The sequence below is a fragment of the Petaurus breviceps genome, unplaced genomic scaffold (assembly GCF_028583685.1).
Source record: "Petaurus breviceps papuanus isolate PSGF00001 unplaced genomic scaffold, PetGlider_PUasm1.0 171, whole genome shotgun sequence".
In the NCBI taxonomy this organism is placed as follows: Eukaryota; Metazoa; Chordata; class Mammalia; order Diprotodontia; family Petauridae; genus Petaurus; species Petaurus breviceps.
In genome coordinates, this window is record NW_027185754.1 from 14,656,168 (window position 1) to 14,671,639 (window position 15,472).

Here is a 15,472-nt window from a genome sequence, read left to right on the forward strand (position 1 = left end):
AGACAGAGAGACAGAGAGACAGAGAGACAGAAAGACAGAGAGAGACAGAGAGACAGAGAGAGACAGAGAGAGAGAGAGAGAGAGAGAGAGAGATTTTTGATTTTGCCAACAACCTTGCCCAGGTACAGTTTTTCTGGCTGGCTGCATTTTGAATCTTACAAGGTGGCAGACTCTAAGATTTTTACACAGACACAGAGCACACAGATACAAACAGAAAGCACAGATAGCATTAACTTTTCTTGGTCTTCCAGATTATATAAAGACCAGGTGCTATTACAGTTTAGTAGTCCCATGGGATAGGGGTTGGGACCAAATGCCAGTAAGACTAAGGAAACCCCCCTTGTAGCCACATTCATCTCTTCAATGGCATTACACTGAAGGATGAAGAATTGAGTTCATAAAGAAATCCCCTTGAAATTCCCAAGCAGAGGGTCCTCTGTCTAGAGGGCCCAAGTAATCCAGTCAACCCTTCCTGGGTGCTTGAAGGACCTCCCAGCTAGAAGGGGTCTGAATCAGAGACTCCACTCCATGTGGAGGGGGAGGTCAGAGTCAGAGACTGAGGCCCACCCAGGGATGCCAAAAAGCTGTTGAGGTGGGGTCTCTCTCCACCCCAAAACTGTTGTGGTTTCATGATGTGTTGTGGTGGAATTGTCTCAAAGAATTCAGAGTCAGACCACCTCTAGCACAGGCATCTATTGAGATTGACACCCCTCATGAAGTGGGCTAAATTCCAAGAGAAACCAGCATCTTTAGAGAAAGCAAGATGGATTTTTATAGGGTAAAGATGCAATTACATAATAGAAATTTACATAGAATAGAGGAGTATCATTAATATTAAAAAGGCAGGAGGAGTTTTTTTTAAGGGATTAGGTAATGGAGGAGGGGTCCTATCTATGGTTTGGTGGTTACATATTCTGGTCATTCTGCCCTCCAACTGGCTAGCTACTGTGGTCCTGTCTGGTCAAGATGGATGATGTGATTTTGATTGAATACAAAAACACCTGTTTCTATGGGAATGGGTCTGGGGGCAGTGAACAGGTAGAGGCAGTAGCTAAGTTCCCATCACATGGACACATCTACTGTTTCTGTGGGAACTAAGAGTTCAGGGACACACCTGTTGTTCCAGTGAGCTGTGAGGCATATACAAAGAGGTTAGGATGGGGGGGGGCGTTTTGGGGGGAGGGTGGGTAGGTACAGTGGGCCTGCTGTTCAGTGGGGCCAGGCCTATAATGAAGTTAGAATATTGGGGCTGGGGGCAGCTTTATTAGGATTCCATCAGTAAGGAGTGGAAGAATCCCCGAACTTCTGCAAATACCAGCAGCACTCTATGCCAGAAATGTATTCCCAGTCCTCATCACAGTAAGCACTTAAAATGTGCTAATTTTTTTTTGTCATTTAAAACCTTTTACTAGCTAGTCCTAACCTATTTTTTCAACCTTATCACACTTTGCTCCCTTTCACACTTTGTCCATGGGGTTTTCTTGGCAAAGATACTAGAGTGGTTTGCCATTTTCTTCTCCAGTGGATTCGCACACATTAGCTTCAGCCAAACTTGCATACCATCCTCATTTTCTATGCCTTTGTCCTGATTGATCCTCAGGCTTAGAACCCTTCTTCCTCCCCCGTACTTTTTAGAATCCCATTTCTATCAAAGATAAGTTCAAGCATTACTGTCTAGGGCTATAACCTTTATGATTCCTCCAGTTGCTACTGTCTTTTCCCTCTTAAATACCTGGCATCTTTTTTTTTTTTCTCTTTTTCATATAGCTACATACCTACCTGCTTGCTGTCTCCTCCAGGTGGATTGTAAGCTCCTTGAGGGTGCTTTACTGTTTCTCATAGGTCTTTTTCTCATCAGTGCTTAACGGGGCTTATCACTTATTATATACTTAATAAATGATTGTTCTAAGATTAGGGAGGGGAGGGAATGTGAATGGGGAGAGGGAGGGAGGTATTTATTAACTATATGTACAATGAAGAGTCAAGTCCCTTCTCTAGGCTTGTGGATTATGCTATGAATTAGAAAAATTCCTAGAAGGGACTTGGAAGACGTGTATTTTGTCCTGTCCCACCTTTACTACTTAAGTTGCTGCTAAATCTTGGGGGTAGTTATGGTCCCTATATGGGTCTCAGTTTCCCCAGCTGTAAAACGGCTGTGGGGGGAGGGAGCAGAGAGGGGTATTGTAGCTGGTTTCTCCTAGCTCTGGAAACTTTTGCGTCATGGACAGCTTTGGCAGTCTGTTGAAGTCAAGTTATGAATCCTCGATCTAAAGCCTGTTTTCCCATCTCTACCTCTAACATAAAATAAGAGGTATTAATTTGGGAACGTTGCTCCACTTCAGCACAGCCCTAAGGAGCGCCTCCCCCCCAGTCATCTGACAAGCACCTGGAGAAGGGAGCGGAACCCAAGTAAGGTTCTCATTAGGCGCGCCCGAGGGAGCAAAGCTGGAGCGCAGGCGCAGTGGGAAGGCCAGGAGGCGGATAGGGCCGCAGACCTAGAGAGGCTCGCCGCCGCTTCCCAGCCTGCAGCGCGGGCGACTGGGCGGGACCTCGGACCGGGGCGGGACTAGGGAGGCGGGGCCTAGCTCTCGGAGCTGCGGACTACGCTGCCGCCCGCCTCCGCGACTCCTGCCCTCGGGCCCTGTCCCACCCGGCGCCTCCTGCTCGACTTTCCCGAGCCGGTGGCGACGCTGCCGATAATGCGAGTGTGAGATGCGGGCCCGGCCACCCCGGACAGGAGCAGCTGCAGCCGCAGCCCTAAACCCGTCCCGAGCCCTTTCCGTCTCCGACTCGGTCTCTGCTTCCTCCTTAGCCCCTGTCTCGGCGGCGGGCGCGGTGCTGGGGGCCGTGCGGGGCGGCAGGTGGAAAAGCGGCAGAGGCCGGGGCAGGACGCGCACCCCGAGGAGCAGCCACCGCCTCCACAAACACTGCTTTAGGACTCAGTAGCCCCTTGGAGGCCCTCGGTGGCCTTCCCCCCACCTCACCCCTACCGCATCTTCCCGTGCCCCAGCCGCCCCTTGCACGGCCATGGAGGCCCAGCCTCGGCCCAGCCTCGCCGCCGCCGCCGCCTCCTCCTCCTCCACACAGCCGCTCCACTCGGAGCATGTGGCGAGGCTCCAGGAGGAGCAGGAAAAGGTAAAAAACCAAATGCCCTTTCTTCTTCCCTAGGCTTACCCCCCCCCCCCCCGCCCCTTATCCCCCTCCACTCCCCCAGCGTCCCTCCAGTCACTCCTCACGCCCCCTCTCCATTTCCCCCGACCCAGGGTTGCCTGTTCCCATACTTCCGCCTTCCTCCTCTGCCCCTAGGGGAGGCCTGGGCTGCCCCGCCCCTTCCATTTAACCCTAGAAATTGGAGGTCGCGCTTGCACCAGCTTACCCCTTCCTCCTCTTACACCCCATTTTACTTGGTGAAAAGGAGAAGCAGGCGGCGAGCTGTAATTTCACTGGCTTTCTTTTGTCCATTCCAGTTTGCACGTGGTTAGGGGAACCTCGGAGAAGTGCTGCACCTCCGCCCCTGCCCTCTGGCCTTGTCTGATTCCTAAACTCCCCTTGTTATTCTTTGGTAGATTCTCTCCTTCCCCTTCCTTCCGACCTCCTCCCTCAACCCCCCCCCCCCCCCCCCCCCTCCCCCCCCCCCCCAGCTGATTCACTTCTGGCCCCTTTTCTTGGGGGAGGAAGGTGTTGAGCTTTGTACTGGCCTGGGCATCATTCTCTTAAAAGTTCCTCCTCCCCACCCCCCAGTCCTCTGTAGAGCTGCGCTCTGCTTTGGAAGAGAAAGAGTTGGACAAACTTATGTCACGTGCTTCTGTTGTCATCTCTTAAGAGCTTTGGTGACCCTGGTGAGCCTAGGAAATTAGAAGGGGGTCAGGGAATATTCTTAACAACTCATCTGATGAAGGGATCAGGGAAGAAGTAGTTTTAATATCTAATCACCTTGTAAAATTGTTTTGAATTTAAGTGAAAGGGTAGGGTCAAGCTTTTTTGTTGTTTGATGTTACTTTAAAATTTGACATTTGGTTAAGAAATTATAACTTTGTTTTCTTGTCACTATGAAAATACCTGTTAGCTTAATTTTTTTCTTAGTTTGTATCAATACTCAAATATAGCTTTAAATGTCTTTAGTTAAAATTTTAAATATTTATATTTGAGTAATTAAACTTTTTAATAACTATATCATTCTGAAGGATTAAACGGTTATTTTGTGCCAAAATGGAATGCAAATTCCTGTTAAATGCCTGTCGTTTTATTACATCTTAATTTCAGCTCTCATAGCTGTTGTATAAAGGGGTAGAGAGCCACCTTATTGTATATAGAGATAAAGCTTTGGAGTTTGTGATACTTGGGTCCTAATCCTTTCTCTGATTCTCTACCTCTCTGGATCTTGGGCAAGTCACTTAATGCCTCAGTGTAGTCACAGTGTAGACAGTTCTCTAAAACTATTACCGAAATGTTGCCTACCTATCTAACCAGCATTTATAGAGCACACATGCTTTACAAATGTTGTCATTTTGATCCTCACAGCAATGTGAGAGGTAGGTGCTATTATCCTCACTTTACTGATGGGGGAACCTTAGAGAAGTTTTAAGTGACTTGCCCAGGGTTACACTTACAAGGGTGAGAGGGAATTTCTACACCAGGAGTTACTGCACTGAAGACATCAAAGATCCTGTTTTTCTCTCCTCTCCCTCCCCCACCCCTTTTGTATTTGTAATAACAAGGTTTTAGTCAGGTCAGTTATGAGTCTTTTTGAAATTTTGGATTGTATTTGTCAAAACCATATTCAATTTAAAGTGCAATTTTTATTTTTGTGTAAACTGGCGATTTCCAAATCTGATTCCAACCAATATTTTAGGTTGTCTTCAGTTACCATTCAGTATGAGTACTTCAAATTTCAAAAGAAAATTAATTTAAATTAACTTTTAAAAGTGCACATAATTTTTTTTGGGGGGGATGTCATGAAATGTAAAACAAGGATAGTCCTTTCCTTATTTAAGACATCCAAAATAAGGGACTTCTTCAACTTTTCTTTTATGACTGATGTGGATTCAAGTGCATTTCTTCTCCAACTCCCCCCATCCCCCAAATTATTGCCAGTGGATTGTATTTAAACATGGTGGTTCTCAGGAAGTTTTTGAAACATTTTTACAGCGTAAAGTCAAATAAAAATGTTTTAAATTCATGGTCGCAAGAGTTAGCATGGTGTAGTGGATGCAGAGCTGGACTTTTTGGAGTCAGGAGGACTTGGATCCGGGTCTCTGCTAATTATTGTGAGACTCCTGGGTAAACCTTTCAGTACTCTAGGCAACTGTACATTGCAGAAAAGGTGCCCACCTGCTCGTTCAGGAATTCCCATACATTAGTAAATCTGCCATTCTCTTGTCAGGGCCATGTTTAAGCAAGGAAACTTTGTATCTCATCATTTTGCATTTTTTTCTTGCAAAATGAGGGGGTTGGACTGATCTCTCGAGGTCTCCTAAAAAAAAACTGGTTTTGTTTCTTGTTGGTAAACCTTTCTTTTATTATTATTATTTTTGTTACTGTCTGAATTGGTGAAAACAGGAGCTTTAGAGATATCTGGTGTTCTTACTGTTCCACTTTGGGGGAAGCCTTTGTGAACTGCTAGATGGCTCAGTGGATAGGTTGCTGGGCCTGGAATCAGGCAGAGTTCAAATTTTTCTGAGTTCAAATGTGTGCTCAGACACTGACTAGTTGTATGACCCTGGGCAAATCACTTAAAACTATTTCCCTCAGTTTCCTCATCTGTAAAATGAACTGGAGAAGGAAATGGCGAACTAGTATCTTTGACAAGAAAACCCCCAAATGGGGTCAGGAAGAATTGGAAATGATTGAAAAACAACTGAATAACAACATTGTGAACTAAATTTATTCTTTTATGCTATTTTATAGTAAAATGATTTGCATGTGATATTGACTTATGATGTGGAAATACCATAGTATCCCTTAAGAGTAATAGTTTTATTTTAATGCTAAGGTAACTAAAATCCAAAGGGTACATTTATTTGGAATATTCTGAACGACCATCCACCCTGGCCTCCTCATATTCCTAGTAAGCCCCAATAGCTGTTCTCTGTAAGCATCAAATATGGTGCAAAATTGTTTTTTGTGGTTTATTACTTTTTAGTATTAATTTGGCTCACAAGGTTAGTAGGACTGTCCATCATGGATATGTAAGATGACTCAAATTTCCTGGTAAAAATCCTCAGTAAGTGGATTAGAAAGGACTGTTCTTAAATGGATTTTCTCTTATGGAAAAAGCTGACCAGGAGGCTATAGATTAATCTCTTTAGCTAGTTGAACTTTAAAACATAGGACAACTTTACATAGTATATTTTGTAATTCAGTTAAAATACTTTTGAGGAAAATTTTAGCCTTTATTAACCAATCATTGTTAGCAGTCAAATGCTTAAGGTACCAGTGGAATATAGACTAGTAAAAGATAATCATGCTATCATATTTTTGATTTATAAAAGGAAAACATCTTGGTATCTTTATAATGGTAGATTTTATCTTCTCATAGCTGTTCTAAGAAGAGATGGGTATAATGGATAAATTAAATGTTTTTATCTAATGCTTTTGGCTTTGTTTTTTTAAAGTTTAAACTACTAAAATAAAATAGAATTGTTTTAAGTTTCAACTTCCTTACCCTGTTTATCCTCTGATGTAGGTGCTAAGGAGTAATGAAATTATCTAAAATTTGGCAGCTTGAGGCAAAAGGAAGAAGCGAATGGGATCTATTTGATCCATTAACTCAATAAATGACCTACAGGCAGTGGTGAAACCTTATCATTTATGTTGATTTGCATTTAAACTCTTATTGATCATAAAGACTTTCACTAGACATTTTCTTGAATTTGTTTCACTAAAAATACCCTAAAAATAAATGAAGAAAAATTAGGAATTTCAGCTTTTTAGGAAAGTGGAAGATCTAAGGTGACATTATTTTAGTTGTTTTTGATGAATACAAGCACATTTTTACATAGTTACTAAATATAAGTATAGCCTTGGTTAGTTAGCAAAGTTTTGATATGGTTATCTTTATGCTTTTTCCCCCTCAATATAGCATTGTTTGTGCAATACTTCTTGCTTTTCCTCCATGTGAAGATTGAACAGATATTTATGAGGTGCCTATTATGTATAGGCTTTGATGTAATATATATTATAGAATTCAACATAAGGGAGGCTCATCTTGTAAAGGAGTTTAATCTTGAATTCATTCTTTGCATGATGGTAGTAGGGTGCTATTTATCTATTATATAGGTATTTGCCTGGAGAATATCACTTAGTCTCTAGACTTTGTAGATTCTTTTTCTTTAAAGGATTTTTTCCAGATGTAAATTAAATTTAAAATTCTGTTTTGATTTTTAAAATTGTATATATAGTCTTATTATATCTTAAAGTTGAGTGATATTTTATATGGGGGATCGTGACTTCTCTAGAAGAGAAGTCAGATATAGCCCAAAACCTAAGTTCTCCTTACTATTTATTATTAATATACTTGAAGGTTATTAATGAACATTATAGTTCCCAAATGTCATTTGAAAATCACATTTTCTGAATATTATTAATATAGCAGTTGATCAAAATATTTTAAAAAATTACTCTTTTGAAATTGCCTATACAGCTAGTTTATCAGCTATGCTAGAAGATCAGTTTAATTACTTTGTAGTGGTTTTACTTTTAAAAACAAAACCCAGACTCAGATGCTATTGCCTAACTTTTTAACACTCATCGTTTTCTCCCAACTTGGTTCTAGATCTTGGCTGTCTCCAAAAACCAAATCCCTTACATGGATTTGTAATGACACCTAGGTCTCTCCTTAACTTTTTTCTTTTTGGAGGGGGGAAGGCAGGGCAATTGGGGTTAAATGACTTGCCCAAAGTCACACAGCTAGTAAGTGTTAAGTGTGTCATGTAGGATTTGAACTCAGGTCTTCCTGACTCAAGGGCCAATGCTCTATTCACTGTGCCACCTAGCTGCTCCTCCCCCTAAATTTAAAGAACTATCATTTGGTCTTGCCATCTTCCTTAAATTTTCAAGTTATTTCTTCTCTTTTATAGTGAGAGTCCTAGAAAAGACTACTTCTAATTTATTGCCTCTTTTTCCTTACCTCCTGCTTACTTCTCATCCCCTTTATCTAGTTTCCAAGCCTCTCACTCTTCTAAAACTGTGAAGTTCAGGCGACCTTTTCTCAGTGTCAAAAGATCACCCATTATATTTTCCTTAATACTTTCTTTGGTTTCTGTGACATTGTTTTCTCCTGGTTCTCATCTTACCTGTCTGACTGTTCCTTTTCTAGATCATTTGTCTCTTGCCTCCTAAGTATATATGCTGTCAAGGTTCTGTTTTCTTTCTGTACTTTGCCACCAGCACAGTTTCCGTCACATAGTAAATGCTTAATAAATGCTGGTTGATTGAATGATGATCTCATTAGCAGTCTTAGGGTCAATTATCTCTGTACAGATGATTCCTAAATCTGTATATTCAACCTTAAATTCTCTTTCTTATGAACTCTTGTCTTGTATACAACATTGTGTTGTACGGGATGTTTGTAACTTGATGCCTCATCAACGTCTTAAAGACAGTGTATCCAAAATTTAACCAGTTATCTTCCTGTTATAAAGGTGCCCATCCCCCCCTCCCATTTCCTTATTTCTTTTAGTCATCTAACAGTTTGCTCTATCAAAGTCATCCTTGACTCCCCTTTCCCCCATATCAATTGTTGAGTTTTGGTGATTTTACCAGACTAAAAAGGAGTCATTTTTACCCTTTTCTCCATCTGTAGACCCACCATTTTTTTTTGTTTGTTTTCCTTTAATTTATTTAATTTTAGTTTTCAACATTCACTTCCACAAGCTTTTGAGTTTTAAATATTCTCCACTTCTTTCCCCTCCCGCCCTCTTCAAGACAGGCATGCAATCCAATAAAAGTTCTACATATACTTTTCTATTAAACACTTTTTCACATTAGTCATGTTATAAAGAAAAATCAAAATGAATGGGTGAAACCACTAGAAAGAAAAAACAAAAAAAAAAGAGAGCAAATAGTATGCTTCAATCTACACTCAGACTCCATAGTTCTTTCTCTGGATGTGGATAGCATTTTACATCAAGAGTCTTTTGGAATTGTCCTAGATCTTCACATTTCTGAGAAGAGCTGTCTATGAAAATTAGTCTTCGCACAATGTGGCTGTTACTGTGTATAGTGTTTTCTTGTTTCTGTTTGTTTCACTCAGCATAAGTTCATAGAAGTCTTTGCAGATTATCTGAAATCTGCCGGCTCATCATTTCTTATAGCACAATAATAACCCATTGCATTCATATACCACAAATTGTTCAGCCATTCCCCAACGGATGGGCATCCTCTCTGTTTCCAATTCTTGGCCACCACAAAAAAAGCTGCTGTAGATAGTTTTCTACATCTGGTCCATTTCTTTTTGCTTGGCTTATATGTATTGCAATTCCAATTCGACTTCTTTTCAGTTTCTTTCCTCCTTCTCCATCTTTCACATAAGTACTAACATTATTTTCCTGAGACACATTGACTCATTCCTCTGTTCAGAATTTTTTAGTGACTCTGTTTTTCCTGCAATAAAAGTATAAAATGAGTTTGGCATTTAAAGACTTCCATAATTTTGGTTTCGATCTGCCTTTTTGGACTTTAATATTTGATTTCACATATTCTACAATTAAGGCAAACTAGTCTATTAGCTGTTCTTCAAATTTGCCATTCTACTTCACTTTCTTTTTTCGTGGATGACATTCCTACTTATTCCTCTTCATTATCTTCATTCAAGGATTAGGTTAAGTTTCACTTGTAGGACCATGAAGCCTTTTTCCATTCTTCTGTTTGTTCTCTTTTCCTTTTTAAATTATTTTGATAATTATTTATGTGCTTGTCTTTCCCTGGTAGAATTTAAGGTCCTTGAAAACAATAAGAATTTTATTTTTTTCTTTGTTTCCCTAATGGAATGTTCTGTACATTTTAATGGAAGAGGAATGGACTGACTTAGGAGGTACAGGGTTTTTCCCATTGGAGATTTTCTTTTTTTTTCCCCCATTGGAGATTTTCAAGCTGAAGTTGGAGCACCACTTGTCAGGGATTGTCGTGGGAATTCCTTCTCAGATATGGATTGAACAAGATGGCCATGGAGGTACCTTCCATTTTTGAAAATGTGTAATTCTGTGAAATGTTTTTTTGAGTTAGAAGGCTGATCAGTTTGTTGCTACTGAAGATATTCAAAAAAATGTGCCATATATGATGGAAGATAATTTCAAAAAAGGATCTCTTAAAATGTTTGAAATAATAGCATCAAAAAAATAAAGAAAAAAGTTATTTCAACTCTGTATAATCTTGGGCAAATCACTTAAATAATCACTTGGTTTCTTGGCTGTAAATTTGACAGTACTTAAAAATTACATTTGTATATAACTTTAAACTTCATAAAGCGATTTCCTCACAGTAAAGATATAGATAGCACAGATATTATTACTCATACAACTACTTTAAAAAAGAGAAATATCCTGAGATTTAGAGAAGTTAATTGATTTGCTAATTTTATCAAGTCAGTGTAGGAATTTAGGCTCAGCTCTTGACTCTCAAGTCCAAACTTTTTTTTCCATTGTATTCCAAAGTTAGTGTACTCTTATGACCTGTGACTGAGCAGGTTTTTGGTGTGATTTTATTTCCTTTTTGTTTAAAAAGAAGGTTGAATCTAGCTTTTTTTTTTTTAAGAAAAGAACGGTTCAAATATGTAACAGTAAAAGACACCTTTTAATTTTCATCAAAATTGCCAAATTTATTGAAGAAAGCTTTGCTGTTAAAGAACACAGAGTCTTATTAAAATTTACATAGATAACACTGTTGCCATAATCTGTATACTATATTTTTATACTTAAATTTCTAACAATATGCCTGGGTCTCATTCTGAATTCAAATTAGTGGAACAGTGATGCAAAGACAAGTTTAAAATACAGTGAAACTCACACCTGTTTGGAATACGGTATATGTGTAGAGACTATGCAGCTTATTGCCAAAAGAAAAATTTTTGCTTTTGAAAAATAAAAACTCCTTCTATTCCACGTTGTATATGCCTATACTAGTAAGATAATCCTCATCCTTAAATATTTACTTTTCAAAAGTTCATTTATAAGTCATTTGTTTGCAATGCAGAATAAATTTTGTAATAGGAAGCCTGTGATAAATGGTGCTGAGTGTACTGTTGACTGAATGATACCTTTCCAATTTGGGGGACGTTACAGCCAGCAAGTTCCTCTGCCAGTAGAATGTGTGCTATAAGTTTAGTATAGTAATTGGGACATGGGTTGGAAAGGTGAAGGATCAAAGGAGGAGAAGCTTTATCTGTAGTGGAAATATGTTCAAAACTTAGGATCAAATAAGTTTCAGAAAAGTGGTCAAGTTGTAGGTTGCTACCAAGGTAAGCAACAGGGGATCAAAGAATTGATCTTGATAAAGTTTGCAGCAAACTGTTGTGGGGAAGTGTTGGCTTCTTTCTTTATGGTCAGCTTCATCCTTCAGTTCAGCTTCCTCAGAATATTAGTTTTATAGCCTACGACAGCTTCCCACATTGATTTTTCATGGCAGTGACTATTTTTGAGTTTGCAAACAGTTTTCTAATTCATCTATAGCTAGCTAGAGAATACTAGTAGGATTGAACTGAGGTCTGGATCCTGAGTGTTTGTCATGTATTATAGAATGGGAAAGGAGGAAGAAATTTTCCTCCAAATTTCCTCATCCATTGTTGACTTTTGGCTACATTGCCAGGTAAGAGGAATTTGCCTTTAGGACTACTTTGACCTCTGTGTATTTTTGCTCTAATTCCTATTGCCATCTTCGCTTACTACTCCTAAAAATATTCTGTATTGGGGCGTCCAGGTAGCACAGCGAGTAAGAGCACCGGCTCCAGTGTTGAGAAGACCTGGAGATCAAATCCCGGGCTCAGACACTTAGCACCCACTCAGAAACACCTGGCCGTGTAACCTTGAGCAAGTTACTTAACCCCAGTTGCTTAGGGGCGGCCAGGTGGCTCAGCGAGTAAGAGCACCAGCTCCAGTGTTGGGACGACCTGGAGATCGAATCCCGGGCTCAGACACTCAGCACCACACCCAGAAATAACTGGCTGTGTAACCTTGAGCAAGTTACTTAACCCTGATTGCTTAATAAAAAAAAAATATTCTGTATTTCTGAACTACAGAACCATTCTGAGGCTCTTCACATCTCAACTTGGCCTTTTTCCTGTGACTTTTGAGACTCCTTCCACACCCCCTCCCTTAAGTCATCAGGTGCCATCATCCTTGCTCCCATCTGGTCTTTTTCTGCTCCATTCTTAGTTTAGTGGGAAGAGTAGTTCTGGAATTGTAAGATCTGGGTTTGAACATCTTATATATTAACAATGAGTTAACACTTGCTAAGTGATTTAGTAGGTAACTCACTTAAATACTTTGGGCCTTTTCTGTAAAATGGAGATAACACATTGTAAACCTTATAGGATTGTTATGAGGAAAGTGCTTTTTAAATGTAAACTATTGGTTATGTACTCAAAATTTTTGACACCCTAGTCCTCTCCCTCAGGGGGCATCAGTTTCCAAAAGGGAGTAATTATTTTCCAAAATGAATTTCTCCTTCCCTCCCACTCCCCATAACAACACATTTTTTTGAAATGTCAGATGTTTTTAAGAATATTTAATGCTGTGTAGCTGTTAAAATATTATGGTTTTGAATAGGTTTTTAATATATTTTCTTTTTATATCACCTAGATTTTCTTTCTTTCTCTGTATCTCCTCCAACTTCTCTTTCCTAGAGAGCCATATCTTAAAACAAAGAATTTTATTTTTAAAAATAAAAAGAATTTTTAAAAAATCAGCAAGACTGATCAGATATATCAGAGAAATCTGTAGACTCAGACCAATGCAAGAGAGTAGTAAAGGTCTTTTCATGTTTTCTTTGAGGCCAGACTTTTCTTTATAGTTTCTAAACTTTTCAGTTGTTTCATGATGGTTCTTCCATTTGTATTGTTGTAGCTGTGTATATTGTTTTCTTTTTTAGAGAGACATCCTTTATTTTATTTTCTTTTGATTTTAAACAAGGACTGTATGTGAAATTGCATTTCCATTTCGTATCACTAGTTTGTTTTTTTTTTTCCAAAATTTTATTTTGGACTCAAAAGCCAGAACACAGATACACAATAGAGAAAAGAAACAAAAACATATCATAAACTTAAATATTGGAGCTTAAATACAAAGTTTTGAAGAAAAAAAAGCTTTGTTGTGTGCATCACAGAACACAAGAGAGGATTCGAAATATGTAACAACAGATTTTCATTTCAAGAAAGCCTGTATGATAAATACTCGTGTTGAGAATTACCCATCTTTTTTTTGCTTCCTTGTGAGTTTTCTTTTGTTCTTTGCTGTGCACCTTTTTACTTTGTTCTTTTTTTTCCTTGTCCCCAATCTTCCCCCAGAAGGCTACAATAAAGTTTAGATACGTTTCTCTATAGCTGTAGATATATACATACACATACACTTACAGACATACATATGTAGACATGTACTTTCCCAGACCTGTTCTACTCCTGATCTTTGTTTGTTTATGTATGATTATATCTCTTGTTTCTTATCCCTCCTCCCTCATCTGCTTTACTTCTGCAGACTACCTTGCCCACCTATAACTTGCCTACACCTCCTCCAAGGATCCCTCCCCTATCCTCCCACTCCCATAAATCTAAACACCCTTTTATACCCGTATTTTACCTATTTCCTTGTCCTCTCCTCTAAAGATCTCTCCCTTGTCCTTTCCCCCCTCCCTATGCCCCTACTGTTTTATTTCTTCTGAATTTAGAAGACTTTTATATTTTTCTAAATATATGTGTATTGTTCCCTCTTAAACCCATTCCTGATGAAAATAGGTTACCAGAATTACCCACCTTCCTTCCCCATCTAATTCCTCTGTATCAATTCTTCCTTTTGTAACTTAAATAATTGCTCTTTTAAGCTGTCCCTGAATGGTTTTACTTTTGAAATTCATATTCTCAGGTTTACCCCAATCTTTCTTATAAACTACCCAATTATTGATAAGAATCTTAGACATCCATTTTACATATATAAAAAGGAAACAGTCTGTCCTAATGGATCCCTTATAATCAGACTTGTTATGTGCCTCATATTTCTCTTGGTTGTTATATGATGAATCTTCTGTTAAGTTCAGGATTTTTTTTAACAGTTTTGAAAGTCTGATACCGCATCAAATGTCCTTTTTTTTCATTCAGGATAATATTTAACTTTGCAGGGTATGATATTTTTGACCAGAGCTCCAGTTCTTTTTGCTTTTCAATATGTTGTATTCCAAGATTTGCAGTCCTTTAATGTCTCTGCTGCTAGATCTTGTGTAATTCTAATTGTGGCACCATCATATTTAAATTGTTTTAATCTTGATAATTTTAATATATTTTTCTTGAGCTGGGGGTTTCAGAATTTGACTATGATATTCCTATAAGTTTTCCTCATAGGATCTCTTTTAAGTGGTGATCGATGGATTTTTTTCTATTTCTACTTCCCCCTCTTATTCTTGCTTCAGGACAGTTTTCTTAGATTATTTCTTGTATTATTGTATCAAGATTCTTTTTTTGATCATAACTTTCAGTTAATCCAATTATTTTTATATTTTCTCTTCTTGATCTATTGTTTTTCTTATATGATGTTTTACTTTCTCTTCTATTTTTTCATTGTTCATATTTTGTTTAATTATTTCTTGATCTCTTATAATTTCACTGACTTCACTTCTGCTTAATTCTAATGTTCTTTTTTTTTTTTTTTTTTTTTTTTGGGGGGTAGGTGGGGTTTTCAGTGTTTTCCATTTTGTTTATTTTTTTTTTTTTTTTTTTTTTTTGCTTTCTGGAGGGCAGTTGGGGTTAAGTGACTTGCCCAAGGTCACAGGGCTAATTTTTGTGTTAAGTGTCTGAGGATGGATTTCCAATTCTAATTTTCAAGGTGTCATTTTCTTCCTTAAGATTCTCAATCTCCTTTTCTAATTGGTTAACTTTTCTTTTATACCCTTCTTGTTTTTGTTGAAGTATTCTTATTTTCTTTTCTAGTTTTTCCTCCATCTCTGTCATTTAATTTTTGAAGTCTTTTTTAAGATCTAATATGAATTCTTTTTGGACAGGTGTCCATTTGACATTATTCTTTGGGGGTTTCTTTATTTCATTATCCTCTTCTGAAGCTGAACCCTGTTCATCTCTGTTTCCATAATAGTTTTCTATGGTTGGATTCTTTCTCCTTTGCCTGTGCATTTTTTGTGGTAATATCTTAATTATTTTAACCACTTCTAGCCCTGGGGTATGGGAAATGGTGCCTCTTGCCCCAGATCTTCATTTCTTCCCTCTAACTTGAAACCAAAGCCAACCCTCGTAAGTGCCCATAGCCAGCGACTTTCTGCC

At 38.6% G+C, this 15,472-nt stretch overlaps 1 protein-coding gene across 5 annotated transcripts in view; it reads left to right on the plus strand.

Annotated features, from left to right (window-relative positions):
- URI1 (URI1 prefoldin like chaperone) overlaps positions 1-15,472 on the plus strand; it is a 133,652-nt gene that overhangs the window by 63,723 nt on the left and 54,457 nt on the right. Inside the window, exon 1 of one of the 5 annotated variants that reach the window (XM_069082582.1) lies at positions 2,962-3,135. The exons of 3 other annotated variants lie outside the window; for them this stretch is intronic. In XM_069082582.1, coding sequence (XP_068938683.1) covers positions 3,104-3,135 — 32 coding nt within the window. In that variant the 5' untranslated portion in view covers positions 2,962-3,103. Of the gene's footprint in view, positions 1-2,961; positions 3,136-15,472 lie in introns of those variants that run through there. One more of the 5 variants, XM_069082578.1, reaches the window with a different exon arrangement.